Here is a 22,086-nt window from a genome sequence, read left to right on the forward strand (position 1 = left end):
ACATAAACCGATCCTAACCTAGAATTTTACCACCTAAATACCCCAACCTGGATAGCATGTTCAACAACATTTTTACAATATTTTCACAACAAATCATAGGCAGTTAGTTGTTATTGGTTCAAATTTGAACCTAACACAAAGATTACTTTTTTGTCTCAACAATAACAACCAGTAATAACCTGCCACTTAAGATTTGTTGTGAAAATATTGTAGACATATCATTTCTGATGATTATAATGCCTAGAGGCTATATGTGGATGAACTTTGACTTGATTTCTATCAATATAAATAATTGAGTAGCTTTAGTTAACTTAACTGGTAAATTTTTTTTTTTTTTTTTTTTTTTTTTTTTTTTTTTTTTTTGTTGTTGTTGTTGTTGTTGTTGTTGTCGTCGTCAAATAAGGAACTTGACCTTTAATTCCTACCTACATGAAAAATCAATTGGTGTCATGGTATGATAATAATGGACAATCATTATGGAGCGGACAACATAAATTTGAAACACTATAATTACCTGTAAAAACAAATAATAATAAGGGAAAATTGCAGTTAACCCACCTGTGGTTTGGCCCGTTTTAACAGTGCCCACCCGTGGTTTAAAAGTTATCACTTAACCCACCTGAGGTGGCCTCCGTTAAACCCCCGTTACCCACCTCTCCCTTTTCACCGTTAAAAATAGGGGTAAATGTGTCTTTTCCATTATATTTTATGTCTCTCTCCTCTTTTCTCTCCTTCTTCTTCTTCTTCTTCTTCACATAAAACGTAAAAGAAAAATTATCAAAAAACAAGTCAAGATAAAATTTGTTTCATCATTTTTCATATACATAATTAGCACAAAGTTTTACGAAAGAGGGTAGACAAAGCAAAAAAACCCTCTCTCTTTTGTTGGGTTCTCTAAAAAAACTTAGATTTGCAAGTAAAAGAAAAATCTTAAAAAAAAAAAAAAAAAAAAAAAAAAAAAAAAAAAAAAAAACCCCAGCAATCTAGCAAATCCAACACCACAACCAACTCACTGAACCATCAAATCATAGCTTCACCAAACTACCACCACCACCATTGTTAGCCACCGCCCAAAACCCCAAATTGGGATGCAAAAACAAAGAAACAAGAAAAACCCAGCAAAAAAATTAGCCAAAAAAATAAAAAATAAAAAATAACCCAGCAATCTAACATATCCAACACCACAACCAACTTACTAAACCATCAAATCATAGCCTCACCAAACTACCACCTCCAACATCACCACCGTTGTTAGCCACCATCCAAAACCCCAGATTGGGATGCAAAAACAAAGAAACAAGAAAAACCCAGCAAAAAAATCAGCCAAAAAAAACAAAAAAAACCCCAGCAATCTAACATATCCAACACCACAACCAACTCATTGAACCATCAAATCATAACCTCACCAAACTACCACCTCCAAACACCACTACCGTTGTTAGCCACCGCCTAAAACCCTAGATTGGGATGCAAAAACAAAGAAACAAGAAAAACCCAGCCAAAAAAAAAAAAAAAAAACCCAGCAATCTAACGTATCCAACACCACAGCCAACTCACTAAACCATTAAATCATAGCCTCACCAAACTACCACCTCCAACACCACCACCGCTATTAGCCACTGCCCAAAACCCCTAGAAAGTCATTTCATACCTGATATAGAGGAAAATCCAAGCTTCAGCACACCTCCTCCTTGCTTGCAAGTGTTCAGGGATTTCACTTTGGCAATCAAAGTAAAGAGAGAAAGGGATTATGGGTTTGGGGATTTTTGGGGGTTCTAAGGTAGAGAAAGGGAGAGAGCTCGTTTCATTTTTTTAGGGTTCTATTTGGGTTCTAATTTTGTCTTATATAATAAAGAGGAATTTCTAACGGAAAGGACAGAGGTGGGTAACGGGGGTTTAACGCAAGCCACCTCAGGTGGGTTAAGTGATAACTTTTAAATCATGGGTGGGCACTGTTAAAACGGGCCAAGCCACAGGTGGGTTAACTGCAATTTCCCTTAATAATAATAAGTGAGTTGCTAAACTATCCACACTTTTTGAGTAAAAACAATGTTGGGGATTCATACTTAATTATGCAATTTAATTTAGTGCACAGTACACACCAGTTAATTACTTCTATTTATATTAACAGTCATGGTTATTGGCAGTATCAAATCTTTGTACAAACGGCTGATCAAGTCTTCATAAAATTTTGGTTGTGCTACTTCTAATAACCAATTCAAGAAACAGCAAGGAGTGTTCTCTCCCCCTCATAGGAGTGTTCTCTCTCTCGGCGTACGATAGAAAGTCTCTTGCTATCGTACGCTTGAGTTGTTCTCTACTGCGTTTGCGAGCTTTGCTTCGAAGCGTGGCCTTTTCTGCCTCAGTGGTGGGCCGGTCTTCCCCTTGCAGTGGGTCACGAGCTGTTTGGCTGCTCCGCCCAGTTGTGGGTCTTCTCCCACCAGCGTGGGCTTTCTCTGCCCAGTCAGTGGACATTTTTCTTGGCCGGTGTGGGTTACTTCTCTACCTCTAGTTTTTCTTGGACAGAGAAAACTACTCATTTTATTTTCCTTGTCATCTTCTTTGCCTCCTCAGTTTGGGTGTCCTTTTTCAGTCCGCCAGAAGTTTTCTTGTGGGATAAAGTCTCCGGCAAGTGAGGGCATCTTCAGATTCAATGTGTTTCGGCCAAGGATGGTTACTCTAAGACATCAGTGAGTAGTTTTATTTGCTTTGGGTTTTCCTTTTATTTCTCTTAAGGGTCTGATTCGGGGTCTTTCTCCTGTAATGGTGCTGCTGGATGCTCAATTTGTACCCTTATTTTCATTCTTTCTTGGATATGCTTTGTATGGAGTATGGTATAGGAAAATAGCTATAATGGTGGGAGCAAAAAGGGTTATTAGTTGGAACTGCCGGGGGCTGGAGAATCCCTGGTTAGTTCAAGCGTTGCATGACATGGTGCGACGGTAGAATCCCAAAGTGGTGTTTCTAATTGAGACAAAAGCAAAAACTAGGCGAATGGAAGGAATAAAAAACAGGATTGGGCTGACAAATGGGCTTATTGTTCCTTGTGTTGGCAGAAAAGGGGGACTTGCCTTACTGTGGACTAGAGAGATTGATTTGGAAATCAAAAGTTACTCGTTGAACCACATTGATGCAGTGATCAATGATGCAGAGAAAAACATTACATGGAGGTTGACAGGCTTCTATGGCCATTCGGAGACGCATTGAAGGTATGAATTTTGGCACCTTTTAGCTTTTCTGAATAATCAACTGCACCTTCCTTGGCTATGCTTAGGAGATTTTAATGAAATACTGTCTAATTCTGAAAAATCTGGGGGGGGGGGTGCTATCCGGACTCAACAACAGATGGATGGGTTTAGAAAGGTGATTGATTATTGTGCTTTTTAGGATTTGGGTTACTGTTGTTTTGAGTTTACTTGGTGTAATATGCAGAGAGATGAAAACAGAATATATTTGAGATTAGATAGAGCCTTTACCAACCTTGAGTGGACTGAAAATTTTGAGGAAATGAAAGTGTACCATTTGGTAGACTCAACTTTTGATCACAGTGCCTTGCTCCTATCTGATTCAATTGTAGGGCTATTATAGAAAATTCTTGGGGGATGGGGTTTGATCTCAATACTCCAGAAGGGGTTATGGATAATCTTAATTACTGTGCTGCAGACCTGAAGAGTTGGAGCACTGGTAGATTCCAAAGAAGATGCAGACAAAAAGAAATGCCTTGAACTCTCTGTCTTTACAAGACAAGGATGGAACGCTTAGCACTGTGATTAACAGTTTAAGAAGGGAAATCAATGACCTTCTGGATGATGAGGAAATTTATTGGGGACAAAGAGCCAAAGCTCACTGGCTTAAGGAGGGTGACAAAAATACTAGGTTTTTCCATGCCCAAGCTTCTGAGCGGCGCAAGCAGAACACTATTCTGGGAATTTGGGACAACCAAGGCAGATGGTGTGATGAAAAAGATAGTATTGCTCAAGCGGCCATTGACTACTTTGTCAGTATTTATACAATAGCTTCCCCATCATGGATTGATGAAGTAATTGCCACTATTCCCACACGGGTGACAGAAGCCTTGAATGAAAGTCTTAACAGGTGTTTCACTAGGGAGGAGGTTACCATCGCCCTCAAACAGATCCACTCCACAAAAGCACCCGGCCTCGATGGTATGTCTGCCATTTTCTACCAAAAATATTGGAGTATTGTGGGATGTAGCATTACTAATATGGTTCTAAATGTTCTCAATAGTGATATGTCTCCGGCTTGTCTCAATAAAACCAATATTGCCCTCATCCCTAAAGTACATAACCCCAAAAAAATGTTTGATTTCCGCCCCATAAGTCTATGTAATGTAGTATATAAACTCATATCTAAAACTATTGCAAATAGATTTAAGGCTATTCTCCCTTATATCATCTCAGAGAATCAAAGTGCTTTCACTCTTGACAGATTAATCACTGACAATGTACTTGTGGCTTTCGAGTTAATGCACTTTCTAAATCACAAAAATGCAGGGAATGATTGCTTTATGGCTGCCAAATTAGATATGAGTAAGGCTTTTGACAGAGTCGAATGGGGCTTTATACAGGGGGTTATGGAGAAACCGGGATTCAGCTTAAGGTGGGTAAACCTTGTAATGAAATGTATCACTTTAGTCTCATACTCAATTATTATAAATGGGGCTGCTTGTGGTAACATTATGCCTACACGGGGGCTTAGGTAAGGGGACCCCCTCTTCCTAACTTCTTTCCTTATTTGCATTAAGGGGCTTTCTGCTCTTATCAATGAGGCAGCCCGGAACCTGCGTTTGACAGGAATTTCCATTTGTAAGGGCTGTCCTAGAGTTACCCATCTTCTCTTTGCGGATGATAACATCCTTTTTTGCAAAGCTAGTGTGGAGGAAAGTAGGGAGTTAAAATATTTACTCCAGAAATATAAGGATGCTTCGGGTTAGAAGATTAATACTGATAAGTCCTTAATTTTCTTCAGCCCCAATACTACTCTTGAAGTCAGGGAGGAGATCTTTGCTACCCTAGGCCCTATGCAAGACTTTAGACACTCAAAATACCTTGGCCTTCCTTCTTTCATTGGAAGATCGAAGAAGCAAGTGTTCTCTATCCTAAAAGAGAGGATTGGGCAGAAGCTAGTTGGTTGGAAGGGCAAGCTCCTTTCTATGGGGGGGGAGGGGGAGGGGGGGGGGGAGAGGAAATTCTTATAAAAGCAGTAGCTCAAGCAATTCCCACTTACACTATGAGTTGTTTCCTTCTTCCGCAAAGCTTATGTGATGACATCAAAAGCATGGTGGGGAACTTCTGGTGGGGCCAAAGGCAATTTAAACTGAATTAGGTCAGTTGGAAAACAATGTGTAAGCCTAAAGCTCAAGGAGGCATGGGTTTTAGGAATTTGCAAGCTTTCAACAAAACAATGCTTGCAAAGCAATTATGGGGAATTCTCCAAAACCCAAACTCTCTAATGGCAAGGGTTCTCAAAGCTAAATACTTCCCTACTGGAGATATTCTAAATGCTAATCTTGGAAGCTCCCCCTCATATTCTTGGAGAAGCATCCACAGTAGCCTTGGTGTAATAAGGAAGAACACTCGGTGGAGAGTGGGATATGGAAAATTAATCAATATATGGGAAGACAAGTGGCTGCCAACCCCATCTACGTACAAGGTTATTTCTCCACCTAATGATAAGCCCCAATTCCCAATGGTCTCTTCTCTCATTGACCGAGTGACAAAATGGTGGAGAGTAGACATGATAAGAGCAACTTTCCTTCCTTTTGAAGCTAACTTAATCCTGAGGATACCATTAAGCCACAACCTTCCAGAAGAAAAAATTATCTGGATAGGGAATAACCGGGGAGACTTTACAGTCAAAAGCGCTTACCATATAGCCCATAACTTGCTGGAATCAAGGGAGAAAGAAGAATGCTCAAATGGAGACCCTTGCAAGCTGGTTTGGAGGAAATTATGGCACCTTAATCTCCCAGCAAAAATTAAAATTTTTGCTTGGAGAGCTTGTGTCAATGGACTCCCTACAATGGAAGCCATTTGTCGCCATGGGATTACTCAAACTAAGGGCTGCCCTGTTTGTGGTAGTGAACTTGAGAGTCTTGACCATGCCCTTCTTTGTTGTGCCTTTTTAGCATCAGTTTGGTGTCTTTGGTCAGACAATCCCCTTCACACTCATGGCATCAAAAAATCTTTTCTTGATTCCACAATATTCATTCTCTCCCATGCAACTCTTCAGGACTTGGAGATTTTCTTTGCCATTGCGTGGGCTATCTGGATTAACAGAAATAAGATTGTGCACAAGGATTCTAGTCTACTTCCTCTTCAAGTGTGGCAATTGGCAAAAAATGTTTCTAAGGATTTTGTTAGTTTGGAAACTTGGGATTTTGGTCAACCTAGAACCACCCCATCTAGATAGGTTCCTCCTCCCTCGGGATTCCACAAGATAAATGTTGATGGGCCCTCTTTTGAGCTTGACAGTTTCTCTAGTGTTGGAGTTGTCATTAGAGACTGCAAAGGTGATGTTGTGGCTACACTGTGTAAACCCCTTTAGACTTGCTTCTCTGTTGAACTAACAAAGGTTTTTGCTTTGGAGCATGGTATTCTATTAGCTCAAGAGCTTCATCTGGCATGGGTCATTGTTGAATCTGACTCCCTAAATGTCATCCAAGCAATCAATGAAGGTGCCACGGGGAGTAGCATGGGACATATCATTCAAGGAATTCTCCAGGTGAGTGTTTCTTTTAGTCCTGCCTTTTCAAGCACATCAATAGAAGCTTCAACACTGTGGCTCATGGGCCTGCTCAACATGCTCGAAGATCTAGTCTCCATTGCCTCTGGAAAGGAGTTGCTCCCCCCTGCATTTCTTCCTTCCTGCAATCTGATTTGATTGTAAACGGCTTGTAATTTTATTGTTTCTGCTTATGCAAGATCCTTTATGTGCTTTGCCTTTTGGTTTTAATACCAATATATTTCACTTTCAAAAAAAAAAAAAAAAATTCAAGAAACAGCAATGACATGTCTATAATCTGAAAAGTATACTTTAGATTATAGAGTAAATTAAATTAAATTACTCCAAGTAATAGTAAAATAAAAAAAATCACCGAAGCACAAAGAAAAAGAATCACACACGAACATGCTAAATTTTTGAGATAAAAACCTTCAATTATAGGGGATAAAAACTTCAAGTCAAACTCGATCAATCTCTATAATAAATTACAAATTAGATCTCTCAGTTTTATTCCCATAAATTGAATTTATAATAAATTATAAAAATACAAGAAGAACTCTCTAGGAATTAATACAATTTCATCGCAACAAAAAATGGAATCCTGTGAAATAAAAAACTCAGTAGCATATTTGCTCTGAACTCTATGCGGTAGTAAGCCTCCAATTTATCATTACTTTGTATGTTTGGAAAGGGGAAATTTTTGTCTCTCTTACTACACACTAGTGCGAAGATTGCAATGCTCTGTCTTGCCGCAGTGGACTATCTTGCGGTTTGCACTGCTCTCGTATAACACCACACGCACACTGCAACTTTATATATAAAGAATAAAGTTGCCGCCCGGCCCCACTGCTATTCGATTTTTAATAGAATAGGATTGCCTTTGGTGAGGGCTGATACAGCCCTCGAATATGCAAGCTTATTAGACTGCCAGGAGTTTCTGTGATTGGATCTTTATTAGATGCCGTGCACCTCAAAAATCTCCCTCCAACCCATCGAGGATGAAGATTTTCAATTCAACTCTTAAGTTAGAATTCTCATTAACAAGAGAAATTGTAGGAGTTATAACAAGTTATAATTTCAAGTGAACAATATTTCCCTATGCTATAACATACTGAAATCTTAACACTAAAAGTCAATTCTATAATGCTTACAAACAATACTACAAATCATACACTCAAGGATTACACTTATTTGAACTCAATAATTTATGGGAAAAAAAAAATTCAATAATTTAAGGTCTAGAGACAAAAAATTTGGTAAAGTTTAGGAACTAAAATAGTATTTACTTTTTTTTTTTTCCCTCATCATATATCGTTGTTGGCAAAACTAGGAAGCACATCACCAACCAAATAAATCTCATTGCTATTGGAACAATTAGATCCTTGAATAAAGAAAATTGAAAAAATAAAGAATAAAAAGAAGAGGTGAATGCTATCAAATTACATAAATATTATTAAAGTTATAACTTGAATTTATACCAAAATCAAGCCACATCAACAAATACCTTTACAATTGTCCCATAGGTTCTTCAGGGTCACTATCTGATGTAATACGAAATTGGATTCCAACTGGTTTATTGATCAAATTTAGTTCGATAAAGCAAACTGAGGGACAAACTATGAACAAGATCATAAAAAATAAAAGCTTCACATAATCACTACATCAACCATTGTTAAACAATAAACCCAAGGTAAGCATGTCAAACAGCTCTGACGATATAGGTGCTCTTCCAACGGATATCTCTCGGGAAACCTCCTGCATGGCTGGCCTAGATTTTGGATTGGTTGCCAAGCATGCAAATGCAAGCTTCACAATAGAGACCACTTTCAATAAGACTTCATTTTCCGGAGGTTCGAGGCGTAGGTCCAAAATGTCCTTCAATAGAATATTGTGGGCAGTTGAACTTGTTGCTGATGATGACAACGATGTTGAGAGAAACAAGATGAGGTCTCCTGGATGCTTTCCCATGATTATTTCTAATGTTAACACTCCAAAACTATAAACATCACATTTTTCATTCACTTCCATTGTGTATGCGAGCTCTGCAAATAGAAGAATTTAACTTATCCAACACTTTTATAATTGGTAAGATGCAATGGGAACCTTGAGCAATTCGTTTTCATTACCCTTGAAAACTTTTTTTTTTTCCTTTTATTACAGCTATCCACCCTAAACTATAGCACCACTTGTCATGTGTACCCTAAATTTCATAATCTTTCAATCAATACTTTGATTTGATCGAGAATAATTTATGATATCCACCCACCGAAATTAGAGTCCAAGTTAGTGATGTACATTACAAATCAGGGGCGGCAGCAAGTGAAGCTTAGGAGGTTCAAATGAACCCCTTGAGCTTGCCAAAAAAAAAAAATTTATGCATAATAATTTTAAAATAATTTTGTTTTGATCCTTTAAAATAAAATTTTGAACTCCTTGGCCGAATTTTGTTTAAACTTCAATTGAAATAAGCTTGAATATGATCCTCTTGACAATATTTTAGTTTTTTAAAATAGGAAATGTTACACTAAAAAGCAATTAAACAATTAGACAAGGGTGATTCTAAAAAAAAAGAAAGGAAAAAAATAGACAAGGGGCATGGGACAGGAGAATGATTGAGTGAAGATAAATATAAATGTTAACAGAACAAAATTTTTCTCAAAACAATTATAAAGACCAATAGTTGTCAAAGTTGAGTTGAATTGGTAAATAAAATAATTGTAATGAGTAAAGACATAAACTAATAGATAAAAGTAAGCAATAATAATTAAAAGTTCACTTATTACAAAAATGATTAATATGTTTATTGTATTTAGAAATAATAGATAATTTCTAAAATTTAATCTTAGCAACAATAATTAATATGTTTATTGTAGTAAGAAACAATATATCAAATGAACTCATAATTTATCTTTTATTCTCTTTCCACAACTATAAACAAATTTGTAATAAGAAAATCACATAAATTGCAAAATTCATCTCTATGATTTTTTTCTAGGGGGTCAGCAAGAATTCTTGCTGACCCCCTAGAAAAAAATCATAGAATGGACTCTATTGCAAATTCTTTTATGGTTTAGAAATTACTTATTTTCCTTTTTGGGCTAACACGCCCTTTTAAGTTCACATCTAAACACAATTATTTTCAGTGCACAGGCTTAGGCAAGGGGCTATAGTCCCTGGCTTTCAAATTCCTCCCTTCCCCCTCCATTTTATTAATAAGAAAATTTTAATACTACGTAAATTTTACTTAATAACCATTTCATGTTTGTTTCAAATGTACAAATACTCATTTCAGGTAGTAATATCTCAATTTTTTATTTTAAATTTCACTTTTTGTTATATATAACTTACAAATTTTAGGAGCATTTAAAGCATATATATTCAAAATATATAAATAAAGCTCTTCAATAAAAACTCTTTTCTTTATGAAAACAAACTCTTTGCTAAAACACACTATTAATCCCTAAACTTTAGCCTATTTTAGTCCGTAAGTGATAATTTTTAATTCTTTATAAACTTTAAAATGATAATTTTTGTCTCTAACAAACTTAAAAGTAGTCATTTTTAGTCTTTAAATTTAACATGATTGTTTTTAGCTTTTAATGTATAACGTTGAGATGACCTGCCATGTTTTAGTGTGGTTACGTTTTGCTTTATACCTTAGGGACTAAAAGTCACTCACATTTTGTATTTAGAGATTTAGGGATATGCATGCATGGTTTTTTTTTTTTTTTAAGAAGAATTGATGCTCTGATCTTTATAAGTTTGTAACACGTTCTACGCTGTTATCAATAAACAAAAAAAAAAATAATAATCTTTATTTATTTAGTATTGCTATTCTTATGTATGAAGAAATTAAGGCAAAAAAAAAAAAAAAAAAAGACATTTATTATTTAATTTATCAGAAATTTTTGATTTGTACACATTTTATGTTTTCAAAAATGTTATAGTCAAATATGTAAATTATAATTTATTTTAACAAAAAAGGCTTAGGGTATGTTTGAATACCATTTATTACTGAAAACTGAAAACGCTGTAGCGAAATAATTTTTAAATGTGTGAATAGTGCCATGAGATCTAGTTTTAAAGTTGTTTTTGTTAAAAAAAATAGTACTTGCGGGTCTCGTAAATAGTATATGGGACCCACACAAAATGCATGGGACACAAACGTGGAGGAAAAAACGTGTATCCAAACATGCACTTAATCTAAAATTTTTAAAGAATATATTAATTGTTATTGATGTAATTTGAGGGAAAATTACAAATAACCAATGAGAAAAAAATGTTTATCTTTAATTATATAGAAGTGAATGGATCGAATTTGTTATAATAATAATAATAATAATAATGTTAAAAACATGATTTAACTCTAAATTCTACATACATACATACATACATACATATATATATATATATATATATGTGTGTGTGTGTGTGTTATTTTGTATTTTTAAAAATTTGTGAGATATTTAGTTCACTGCTGTGAAAACTTTTGTGACTCTTCTATTGTTTCAATGACTAATTAATAATTATAGTAAAGTTTAATTATCATAAACTGGGTTGATTTTTCATACATATTGAAGATGTTGTAAGGTATTCATAAATTGATCTTTTAGCTTTTAACTAACCCATAAACTAAACATAGTCATATTTGGAGGGAACCACAATCCTCATGTTATATATATAAAAGATCTCTTACTTTGATACCATCCTACATTTCTAATTCTTTCAAAATGTTAAGCTGTTAGGAGATGGTGAATTTATTTATTTAATCTAACAACCACTATGCACTCTAATGGGCACATGATTACATGAACTACAGGCAAATATTTCAAGAAGAATATGCATGCCAGTAGGGAAAAATTAGGAAAAGGTGCAAATGAATTACCTGGAGCTGTGTATCCAAATGTTCCGGCAAATGAAGTCCAATTCAATGAGTCAGCATTTAAAAACTTAGCCGTGCCAAAATCTGAGATGTGAGCCTCATATTCCAAATCCAACATGATGTTCTTGCTTGATATGTCTCGATGAACTATCGGAGGTGAGCAATCATGATGCATGTAGGATAAAGCATCAACCATGCCTTTAACTACATTCACCCTTTTAACCCATTCAAAATTAACTACCTCTTTTTCATTGCTCAATATCTCTTTCAAGCTTCCCCCTTCTAAAAACTCATAAACTAAGAATGAGTGTCGTGGATGTGAGCAAAAGCCATAAAGCTTTACTACATTGCGATGCCTAATTTCTAGTAGAGCATGAATCTCATTTTCAAAAGCCTTTGCATTGGCAATCCTATTATCCTGTATTGAATGAAATTTTTTCACAGCAACAACTTGACCTGTTTGTAGCTCCGCTTTATAAACACTTCCACACCCTCCCACTCCAACACAATGTTTGGAGTCAAATCCCTCTGTTGCTTCAATGATACTTTCATACACCATTTTCCCATCATAGCTCCAAAGTTCGAACGTATTACCATTTTGAGCTTCTCTTAGATTGTTTAGCTTGTTCCACTTACCTTGGCCCTTGAGAACATGGTAAAGAATCCCAAATACAATCAATGATAGAAACATTGTGCCTAAGATAGGAACAATAAAGAAAATCACAACTTTATTTTGCCTTTTCTCACCATAATTCTTGCTCCGGGTAATAGAAGAGGGGCAGGCCTTCAAACCACTATTATTTCTTAATGCTCCAAACGGAGCCTCACAAAAGGCTTTATTGTTGGGAAGAGGACCCTCCAATCGATTGTATGATATATCAACGCTAATCAAGCTTGACATTCCAGACATTTCACCAAAAGTGGAGGGAATGGAGCTAGACAGATCATTGTGGGAGAGATTCATTGTTTCTAACCTTTGCATATCTCCAAGTTGAGGTGGTATTTTCCCTATAAGTGAATTCTCACTTAAATCGAGCATTTCAAGAGAGTTTAAATTTCCAATCTTAGAGGGAATAGCCCCCCTAAGTTTATTTTTGCTTAAACTTAAGTTCAACAATAATGAGCACCCTTCTATTTGTTTTGGAATTGATCCGGTTAAATTGTTGGCTGAGAGAATAAGATATTGTAGATTGGATAGCATTCCAATTTCCAATGGAATACTACCTGAAAGTTTATTACCACCCAGATTAAGTAGAAACAATGACGTCAAACTTCCTAATTCCTTTGGAATCTGCCCGACTATATGATTGAAGGAGAGATCAAGCAAATGCAGCTGGATGGATCCTCCAAGCTGAGAAGGAATTACACCAGAAATTCTATTATTGGAGAATTTCAAGCTTTGCAAACTTTGGCACTTCCCCCACTTTTGAGAAAGTTCTCCATAGAAATTGTTATATCTCAAATCAATATATATCAAATTCGGGTAAATGCCTAAATCTTCTGATATATTTCCTCCTAAATGGTTTCCGAGCAAGTTCAATCTTATTAAACCAGTGCAGTTTGTCAAACTTTTTGGAATGGAACCTATGAAATAGTTGTCAGATGCTGAGAAGTTTTGAAGTGATCCACCATAACAAACATTTTGAGGAAGATACCCGGACAACATGTTTTCAGAAAGTGTCAAAACCTCCAAATATGTTAGATTATTAAATTGAAAAGGGATGGAGCCATTGAGTTCATTCTTGGACAACCCTAGAACGGTAATAAGTTTGAGCTTTCCTATTTCTGGTGGGATATAGCCAGATAATTTATTTGTATGCAAATTAAATAGAGTGTGAGCTTTGTCAAGTACCCAATGGAAGCAGGGATTGAACCAGAAAGTTTGTTTTCGCTAAGGGATAAATTGGCTAAATTGCTCAAGTTTCCTATAGAAGAAGGGATAGATCCACAAAGATTGTTCTCCCATAGATAAAGAGTAGACAAGTTGCTCAAGTTTCCTATAGAAGCAGGTATTGGACCAGAGAGATTGTTCATGTACAGAGCAAGATCACTAAGAAATCCTAACTTTCCAATTTCTTCAGGTATGGGTCCAGAAAGTGTGTTATTGCTGAGGCGTAAAACACTCAGGTTGCTTAAGTTTCCTATAGAAGTAGGAATTATACCTGAGAGATTGTTTTTATACAAATTAAGCCAAGCAAGAGATCCCAACATCCCAATTTCATGACAAATGGATCCAGAAAGTTTGTTGTCGCTAAGGTCTAAAATGGCTAAATTGCTCAAGTTTCCTATAGAAGAAGGGATAGATCCACAAAGATTGTTCTCCCATAGATAAAGAGTAGACAAGTTGCTCAAGTTTCCTATAGAAGCAGGTATTGGACCAGAGAGATTGTTCATGTACAGAGCAAGATCACTAAGAAATCCTAACTTTCCAATTTCTTCAGGTATGGGTCCAGAAAGTGTGTTATTGCTGAGGCGTAAAACACTCAGGTTGCTTAAGTTTCCTATAGAAGTAGGAATTATACCTGAGAGATTGTTTTTATACAAATTAAGCCAAGCAAGAGATCCCAACATCCCAATTTCATGACAAATGGATCCAGAAAGTTTGTTGTCGCTAAGGTCTAAAATGGCTAAATTGCTCAAGTTTCCTATAGAAGAAGGGATAGATCCACAAAGATTGTTCTCCCATAGATAAAGAGTAGACAAGTTGCTCAAGTTTCCTATAGAAGCAGGTATTGGACCAGAGAGATTGTTCATGTACAGAGCAAGATCACTAAGAAATCCCAACTTTCCAATTTCTTCAGGTATGGGTCCAGAAAGTGTGTTATTGCTGAGGCGTAAAACACTCAGATTGCTTAAGTTTCCTATAGAAGTAGGAATTAAGCCTGAGAGATTGTTTTCATACAGGTTAAGCCAAGCAAGAGGTGTTAGCTTACCAAGTTCTTGAGGAATAGACCCGGAAAGTTTGTTATCATAAAGACGCAGAGTAATTAAGTTGCTCAAGTTTCCAATTGCTATAGGGATTGAACCTGTGAGACTGTTACTAGACAAATTTAGCTCATTGAGCAAGTGTAACTTTCCAATTTGATGAGGAATAGATCCGGTGATGTAATTTTCATGAAGATCTAATATACGAAGGCTTGTCAGTTGGCTTATTTCACATGGAATTCTTCCAGAGAGTTGGTTGGTAGATAAATCAAGGTATATCAGCTTAGAAAGGTTTCCCAATTGGGAAGGAATGGTACCATAGAGTAAATTGTCGCTGAGATTAAGACTTACGAGACTGTGTAAGAATGAGAAGCTGAAAGTGTGGAGTGTACCTTTTAAACCAGCACCTGGGAGGTTGACATGAGAGATGCTGCTAATTAAAGTTGTTGCAAGAAATTCCAACCCAATGGCAAGTGATGTTTCCAACCCAAGAAGACAACCGAAACTGGCTTTGGTTGTCAAGGCTGGCTTTCCATTCCAAAAGAGCCTCTGCTTCTGGTCCCATCATTGTTACTATTTTGGAAGGTGAAGTTGCAGAGGAAGAAGAAATAGCAACATGGAAAGAAGAAGAAGCCAAGGCAAGAATGATAATGAAAGGCGCGGTGAATAAGCAATGGGAAATCGGTCTCTGTATTAAGGACATCATGACTTTTATAAGTTGCATGCGAGGATATAGATTGTTGGTAGATGGCAGAAAGGAATTGGGTGATCACAGAACAAATGGCTTTATGGTTATGTAGGTCAGTATATATACACATTCTCCACATTAATTAGGAGAATCCTCTGAGGGCTTTAACGTAATTTTATTTGTTTTTGCCAGGTGTAACATAATTACCGTATGTCGTCTGAATGATTAAAAAAAAAAAAAATTTAATTATTTTATAAAAAAAAGAAAAAGAAAAATGAATAAGTGACAATGTATTATTAGTGGTGTATAAAGTTTTTTTTTTTTTTTTTTTTTAATAATTACAATATGTTGCTAATTTGCAGTTCAAACATTTTTTCCTTTAAATCTCTAAAGATAATGTACATTGGGAGGTGCCCGTATGGTTTTTATTCGGTAGAATCATATAGTTTGAAAATTGAAAAGAGAGAAAAAGAAGAAACATATAAACAAACAAAACCTTGACTAACATAATTAAATAAATTCTATTTCTATCACCTATTTCGCCTAATTCTATAATGCTATAAGCCTATTTCGCCTAATTCTATAATGCTTACAAATAATACTTCAAATTATACACTCCAAAGAAAAATGCACTCAATATACATGACTATATCCTAAAATACCACAAGATTCAACACAAAACATGATCCTACCTAGAATATGCAACCCTGGCAACAAATTTTTTTTTTTTTGGGTGTTGTATTTCTATTAGTTCATAATTTTTTTTTTTTTTGTGTGAAGAAAATGCTAAAGTACTAAAAATTTTACTGTAAAAAACTTACAAACTGATGTGACATTTCAAGAAAAGAATAAATAAATATTGAATTACTTATTGTGATTAGACATATTAATTTATAAGACCTATGTGATAAAAAAAAATTTTACAAATCACACACTTTTTTTTAATTAGAAGAAGAAAAAAAAAAAAAACTTACTAGCCCCATTTTAATTTGGGACCTTTCTATGTTAGGAGGCTTTAGGCCATGGCCTAAATGGCTTAGGCCTAGGGCCGGCCCTGGTAGGCAAAAGCTAAAAGTAATTGTTTATTTTCTAAACAGTACAAAAATTTAGAGAGATCGTTGGAGATATCACTAAGGAGTAGATAGTGCTCGAAATTTAAAAAGGGAAGAAGATAAACCGTTCTTTAAATTATACAATTATGTCAATAAAAATGAACGGTTCTACAACCACAAATTATTTTACAATTTTTTGTCATATTTTCAATACAATGAATTATGAGTGTTTACCTATCATTTACATATATATATCGACTTACTATTTTTTTTTTCTCATTACTCACACTTTGCCATATCATAATTATGATAAAAAAAAAAAAAATTGTGTAATAGCATGTGTTACTAAATTAGTTTTATTAGTGCTCCACTTAAGTTAATAAAGCCTAAATTAGTGCTTGACCGAAGTCTTTTTTTTTTTTTTTTGTTGAGAAACAGTGCTTGACTTAAGTCAATAAAGCGTAAATGCACAAGTAACTAACTCACAAGGGCATTTGCCGCTTCATCAACTATATAATGATAGTTAGACTTACGAGTTAGGACAAAACCATGGGCTTGACTTTAGTCAATAAAGCCTGAGCCTATAGAACCCATTTGTTACTGGTGGTCCATTTGGTACATGTATTTAAAAATTAATAATTATTGTTAGAAAATATATGTGAAAATACATGTGATTGAAAAAATATATAAAAATATTTATGACTGAAAAAGTGTGTAAAAATACGTATAATGTTATTTAAAAAATGAAAATTGTTATTTAAAAACACAAATCAAATATCCCTTGTTACGACTATTTTATAAAACCATGGGCTTGACTCTAGTCGATAAAGCGTGGGCCCTATACAACCCATTTGTTACGACTATTTTGTTTCATGCCCTGGACACGTTGAGCATATCACTGGTATTGGTATAGGCATTTTTTAAAGAGTTTTTGACCTTTTAAAAAAAAAAAAAAGTAAAAGATCAAAATATCTCAGGCGAAAAGAAATAAAGATAGACACCAACATATATATATATATATATATATATATAGTCTCGCTAAAATTCAAAATTTGGTGAATCTACGGAGTGTTTAATAGAGGAGTTTAATTAATGTTGTTTGAGTATTTTTGATATATGTGTGGGTGAAAAAATGTGTAGAAATGTGTGCTTAAAATGCTCAAAAAGTTGCTCAAAATGGGCTACCAAATAGGCCTACAAGTTATATAAAATTTGAAGTTGTAACTGTTCATGTCCATTAAAAAAAAGGAAGTTAGGCCCGTTTGGTAATATTGTTTTAGTAACATTGTTTAAATGTTTTGAAAATACATATGAGTTAAAAAAATGTTGTGAAAATACGTAATTGTTATTTAAACAACACAACCAAATAGACCCTTATAAGAATTTCTATATTAAAAAGACAACATGCAACTTTTCAAGTTAGAAGGAATTTACAAGGAGATTAATATCAAGGTTATATCTATGTGCAGATAGACATTCCCACAAACATCTCATGGACTTCTGTTGTTAATACTTTCATGTCTACTTTACTGTGACTATATTTGGGACTCTTTCAGCTGCACTTTAAATTTTTGCGATATGTTGTACTCATCATATTCTAAATTGGACATTTGCATAACTAAATTAATTAATCAAGTCGTCTAAGTAAAATCAATAGTGTCTAAATTTCCAAAAATCTTGAGCTATCCTAACCCAACCGAGAGAGAGAGAGAACCAACTGATCCGAGATACATTGAAATTTTACCTACACAAATGGTATAATGTCCTTCAATTGGTCCTCTTTAGGAGTTAGAACATCGATATCGCACACTGTCATCAACTTTGCTCTCCTCCTTAAGTGGAGTAGGAACCATCTCACCATCACCATTTTTGGTTCCCATGACTACTTCACAATAAAAATTGAGTGTAAAAGAAATGAAAGATTTGAAGAAGACAACGATTTGCAAGAATTAATGACTTTCTAGCCCAAAAAACAACAAATAAATCACAAAAAATATACAAAACCTTTGTGCACCCAAATGATCACTTTTACAACACAACTGGATAAAAGAATTTATCTTTGCCAAATTCTATAGTTAGGCACACAAAAGGGGAGTGGGTGTCACTATTTAGTGTGTATATATATATATATATATATATATATATAAAAGAAGTGTATGATTACCTCTTAAAGTTATAAATTGAATATATTTGCCACAAATAATTTCATAATTTTTTGCCATAATTTTAATACAGTAAATCATGAGTGTTTATCTATCACTTACATATATATGGATTCATAATTTCTAAAAGAAAAAAAACCATATATGGAGTCGCTATTTGTTTTTTCATTACTCACATTTTGTGACATTACAATTATGACAAAGAAGTTGCGTGTAATTACTAGATTTGTTTTCATTAGTGCTTGAGTTAAGTCAATAAAACGTAAATGCACAAGTAACTAACTCAAAAGGGCATTACATCCTCGTCAATTAACCATGACAGTTAGGACAAAACCATGGGCTTGACTTTAGTGTCACAAGGGTATTACATCCTTGTCAATTAATCATGACAGTTAATAGTTAGGACTCCTCTCAAAAAAAAAAAAAAAGTTAATAGTTAGGACAAAACCATGGGCTTGACTTTAGTCAATCAAGCCTGGGCCCTGTACGAGTCTACGACCCATTTGTTACGTCTATATATTGTTTCGCGCCCTGACATGAAATTAATTGATTGCCACATTCTGCGTTATATTCTAAATAGAAAAGTCTTTCCCTCAGTCATTTTTTAGCAGAAAGAAAAGAAAAGAAAAGAAAAGAAAAGTCGTGTATAATTCCAGTGGAATATGTACACCTATAACAATAACTCTTTTATGACCTTGAGCTATTAGGCAATTACTATCCCATGTATCATGTCATCTGATTGTAGGTAACAAAAAATTTAAGCACTCTTTTTCTTGAAGGAAGCATAATTGCTTCAACTTACACTAAATATAAAACTATATATGCATGTTTATCTTATCTAAGTAAGTGACCTAAGATTTCAGCAACTAACCAAATACTTTATAGTTACAGTATGAGAATCAAATAAAGAATAGTCAAAATATGTCTTTGCTTAAAGTGGAGCAAGTCTTTTTATTTGTGTCATATTTTTATTATTATTATTATTTTTATATATTAAGTTCGTAATGTGAAACTTTAAGAAATATGAATATGTCGTTGGATATGAAATTTTAAGTACAAATAAATACATTTTTCTTGAAAATTTCAGGAACACAGGCGGTCGCAACATTAAGGTACGCATTGCCTTAGACTTAAATGTTGCTTATCTTGCTTTCAATGAATCATGGATAAAACTACCCCTAACCAATATTATGTTAGATTAGGGTAAACTACATATTTGATCCCTATCATTTATACCATATTTTAATTTGGTTCTTAACCTTTCAATTGTATCAATTTGGTCTCTAACCTTTAAGTTTCTTGTCAATTTAATGGCTGTTATTATCTCTAGGATGAAAATTACTGACGTAGGAATTGGCCAAAATAAAAAATTAATTTATTGCCCTAACTGCCACCTAGACTAACATGTCAGCATAATCTAAAATTTTTATATAAAAAAACCAGATAAGTGAGCTATTTTGGGGATCAAAATCCCTAACCCATGAATGAAATTGTTAGACACATTTGGGATTGAAATCCCTAGTCCCTCTAAGAGCATGAAGAGGGAGATAGTCTCGACATTGACAGTGACCCACTAAATTGACAACGGGCCAACGGCAAACTTAGCATCGACGGTGAGAAGATTGAGAGGAGGAGATCGGTGAGTTTTGAGAAGATTTTGTAAATTCTCAGATGGTGGGTCTAGACTTCTTCTATAGCGAGTGAAGCTCGTCAATAGTTTGAGTCTTAAGAGGAGGAGCACTGTCATTGCAAACTTGAAATATTTATGTTATTCTTGTCAAGATATTTAAATGAATATCTTGACAAAAGAATAACATAAATATTGTGGAATTGGTTCAAGGGTTGGTAGCATGAATCAATCTTATCCGCTAAAAGTGTTGAGTTAGTTTCAGTATTTATATTTTTTAAATTTGATTTCTATCAGGTCTTTCACTTAGAAGTGTAGTGGGCAACTAATTAAGTCTTTGTTTTATCTTCAAGATGTTGTGGAGTCCTTTTGATTTTTATCTATAAATTAGCAAAAATTTTGGTTGTCAAAATTAGTGAAGCTCTATTGCGTGGTTCATGATCAAAGAAACGTAAAGCTCTATTGGTTGTCAAAATTATTTTTACACTTTTTCTGTTTTTCCAACCTTTACAGTCTAGTTTACATTTTTATCTTTCAATTACTGTCTACGATAATATTACTCTTCCTCTGTATATATACACACACATGAGATTATTCTATAGATAAAGAGAAAAAGGGGAACCGTTTTGTCAAAAAAGCCACAGCATTAAAGCTTGACCTTATGTCAATAAAGCCTGAAATTGTGGAGAAATTAAATTAAAGCTTGGCCTTATGTAGCCATGACCATGACCTATTTTATCAATTATCGTGATAGTCATAGGCCTTCAAAAAATATATTTTATGCCGCTAGTTGCTATTAACAACCATGAGCTTGACTTAGGTCAATAAAGCCTTGGCCCTTAGTGACTATTTTGTTTCTTGCCCAGGACGCGTCAAATAGGCTTCAGCTAAATTTACCACCTGAAGACCCCAGTTTGGATAGCATGTTCTAATGAACCTTAACTTAACCCGTAAGTTAATCGTGTGATACACGAATAATTTAGTAATATTTTATGTAATTTTGGAAAATTTTGTATATATATTATAATGAAAAATTAAAGTAATAAAACATACCTTTTGAAACATTAAAAATTAGCTTAATAGTTTCATTGCATATTTGTAGTATTCTTAAGGAAAGATTAATTTCTTAAAAAATAAATAAATAAATAAAAAATTTAAAAAAAAAAAAAAAACAAAACAAAAATAGATGCAAAAGAGCAACAGAAGCATGAAAATCAAATAATTTGTGTAGTGTTCACAGATTGCATACTATGAAATGAAAATATGCCTAACTCTCTCACTATCTTCCACTCATCAATAATGCAACAATAAAACATGGTGTGGGCAAGTGCCTATGCATGTGTCTTATAAATATTTTAAAATCATGGTAGAATATGATTTTACATTGTGCACCAAATGTTCTCTCTACTTATATACCAAAAACAAAAAATATCCAATAAAGCCAGGGCCCTATAGTGACTACTTTGTTTTATGCCCTAGAAGCGTCAAATAGGCTTTGATCTAATTTACCACATAAAGACCCCAACATGGATAGCATGTTCAAATAGTAAGATCTTTTAAATAATGCATCTTATGAATGTTTTTAGTCAAATTATCAACGGTAAAAGAACATTTTAACGATATTGTTTTCTAACTAAAAGATTTAGAAAAAGAATTAGATATGGACTTAATTTTGGACTTTTTCCTTTACTTCAGTTATGTGTTGTGCAAGTTAGATTTAGTGTTAGTAACTTAGTCTTAGTATTTAACTTAGTGTTAGACATTTAGTAGTGTAGACGTGTAGTTGTAAATGATTTTGCCTTTTGTATATTTTTTTTCTTCTACTACTTAGTATTTAACTTAGTGTTAGATGTTTGGTAGTGTAAATGTGTAGTTGTAATTGTTTTTGTCTTTTGTATTTTTTTTTTCCCTCTACTACTTAGTATTTAACTTTGTGTTAGACATCTAGTAGTATAAATGTGTAGTTGTAGATGCTTTTCCCTTTCTATTTATTTCATTTTAATTTG

At 34.3% G+C, this 22,086-nt stretch overlaps 2 protein-coding genes across 2 annotated transcripts; one reads left to right on the top strand and one right to left on the bottom strand.

Moving 5' to 3' along the window:
• Nucleotides 1-5,361: 5,361 nt before the first annotated feature.
• On the top strand, nucleotides 5,362-6,903 carry LOC115980595. Its single transcript, XM_031102827.1, has 2 exons — nucleotides 5,362-6,378; nucleotides 6,568-6,903. The coding sequence occupies exons 1-2, from the start codon at nucleotides 5,362-5,364 to the stop codon at nucleotides 6,901-6,903; spliced, it is 1,353 nt and encodes a 450-aa protein (XP_030958687.1).
• Nucleotides 6,904-8,268: 1,365 nt separating this feature from the next.
• LOC115980596 (probable leucine-rich repeat receptor-like protein kinase At1g35710) lies at nucleotides 8,269-15,254 on the bottom strand. Its single transcript, XM_031102828.1, has 5 exons — nucleotides 15,052-15,254; nucleotides 14,218-14,906; nucleotides 13,427-13,641; nucleotides 11,630-13,367; nucleotides 8,269-8,786 (listed from the first exon to the last, which is right to left on the bottom strand). Exons 1-5 carry the CDS (start codon nucleotides 15,252-15,254, stop codon nucleotides 8,407-8,409), a joined length of 3,225 nt encoding a protein of 1,074 aa, XP_030958688.1. The 3' UTR covers nucleotides 8,269-8,406.
• Between the last annotated feature and the right edge of the window lie 6,832 nt (nucleotides 15,255-22,086).

The sequence above is a fragment of the Quercus lobata genome, chromosome 3, assembly GCF_001633185.2.
Source record: "Quercus lobata isolate SW786 chromosome 3, ValleyOak3.0 Primary Assembly, whole genome shotgun sequence".
Classification (NCBI taxonomy): domain Eukaryota; kingdom Viridiplantae; phylum Streptophyta; class Magnoliopsida; order Fagales; family Fagaceae; genus Quercus; species Quercus lobata.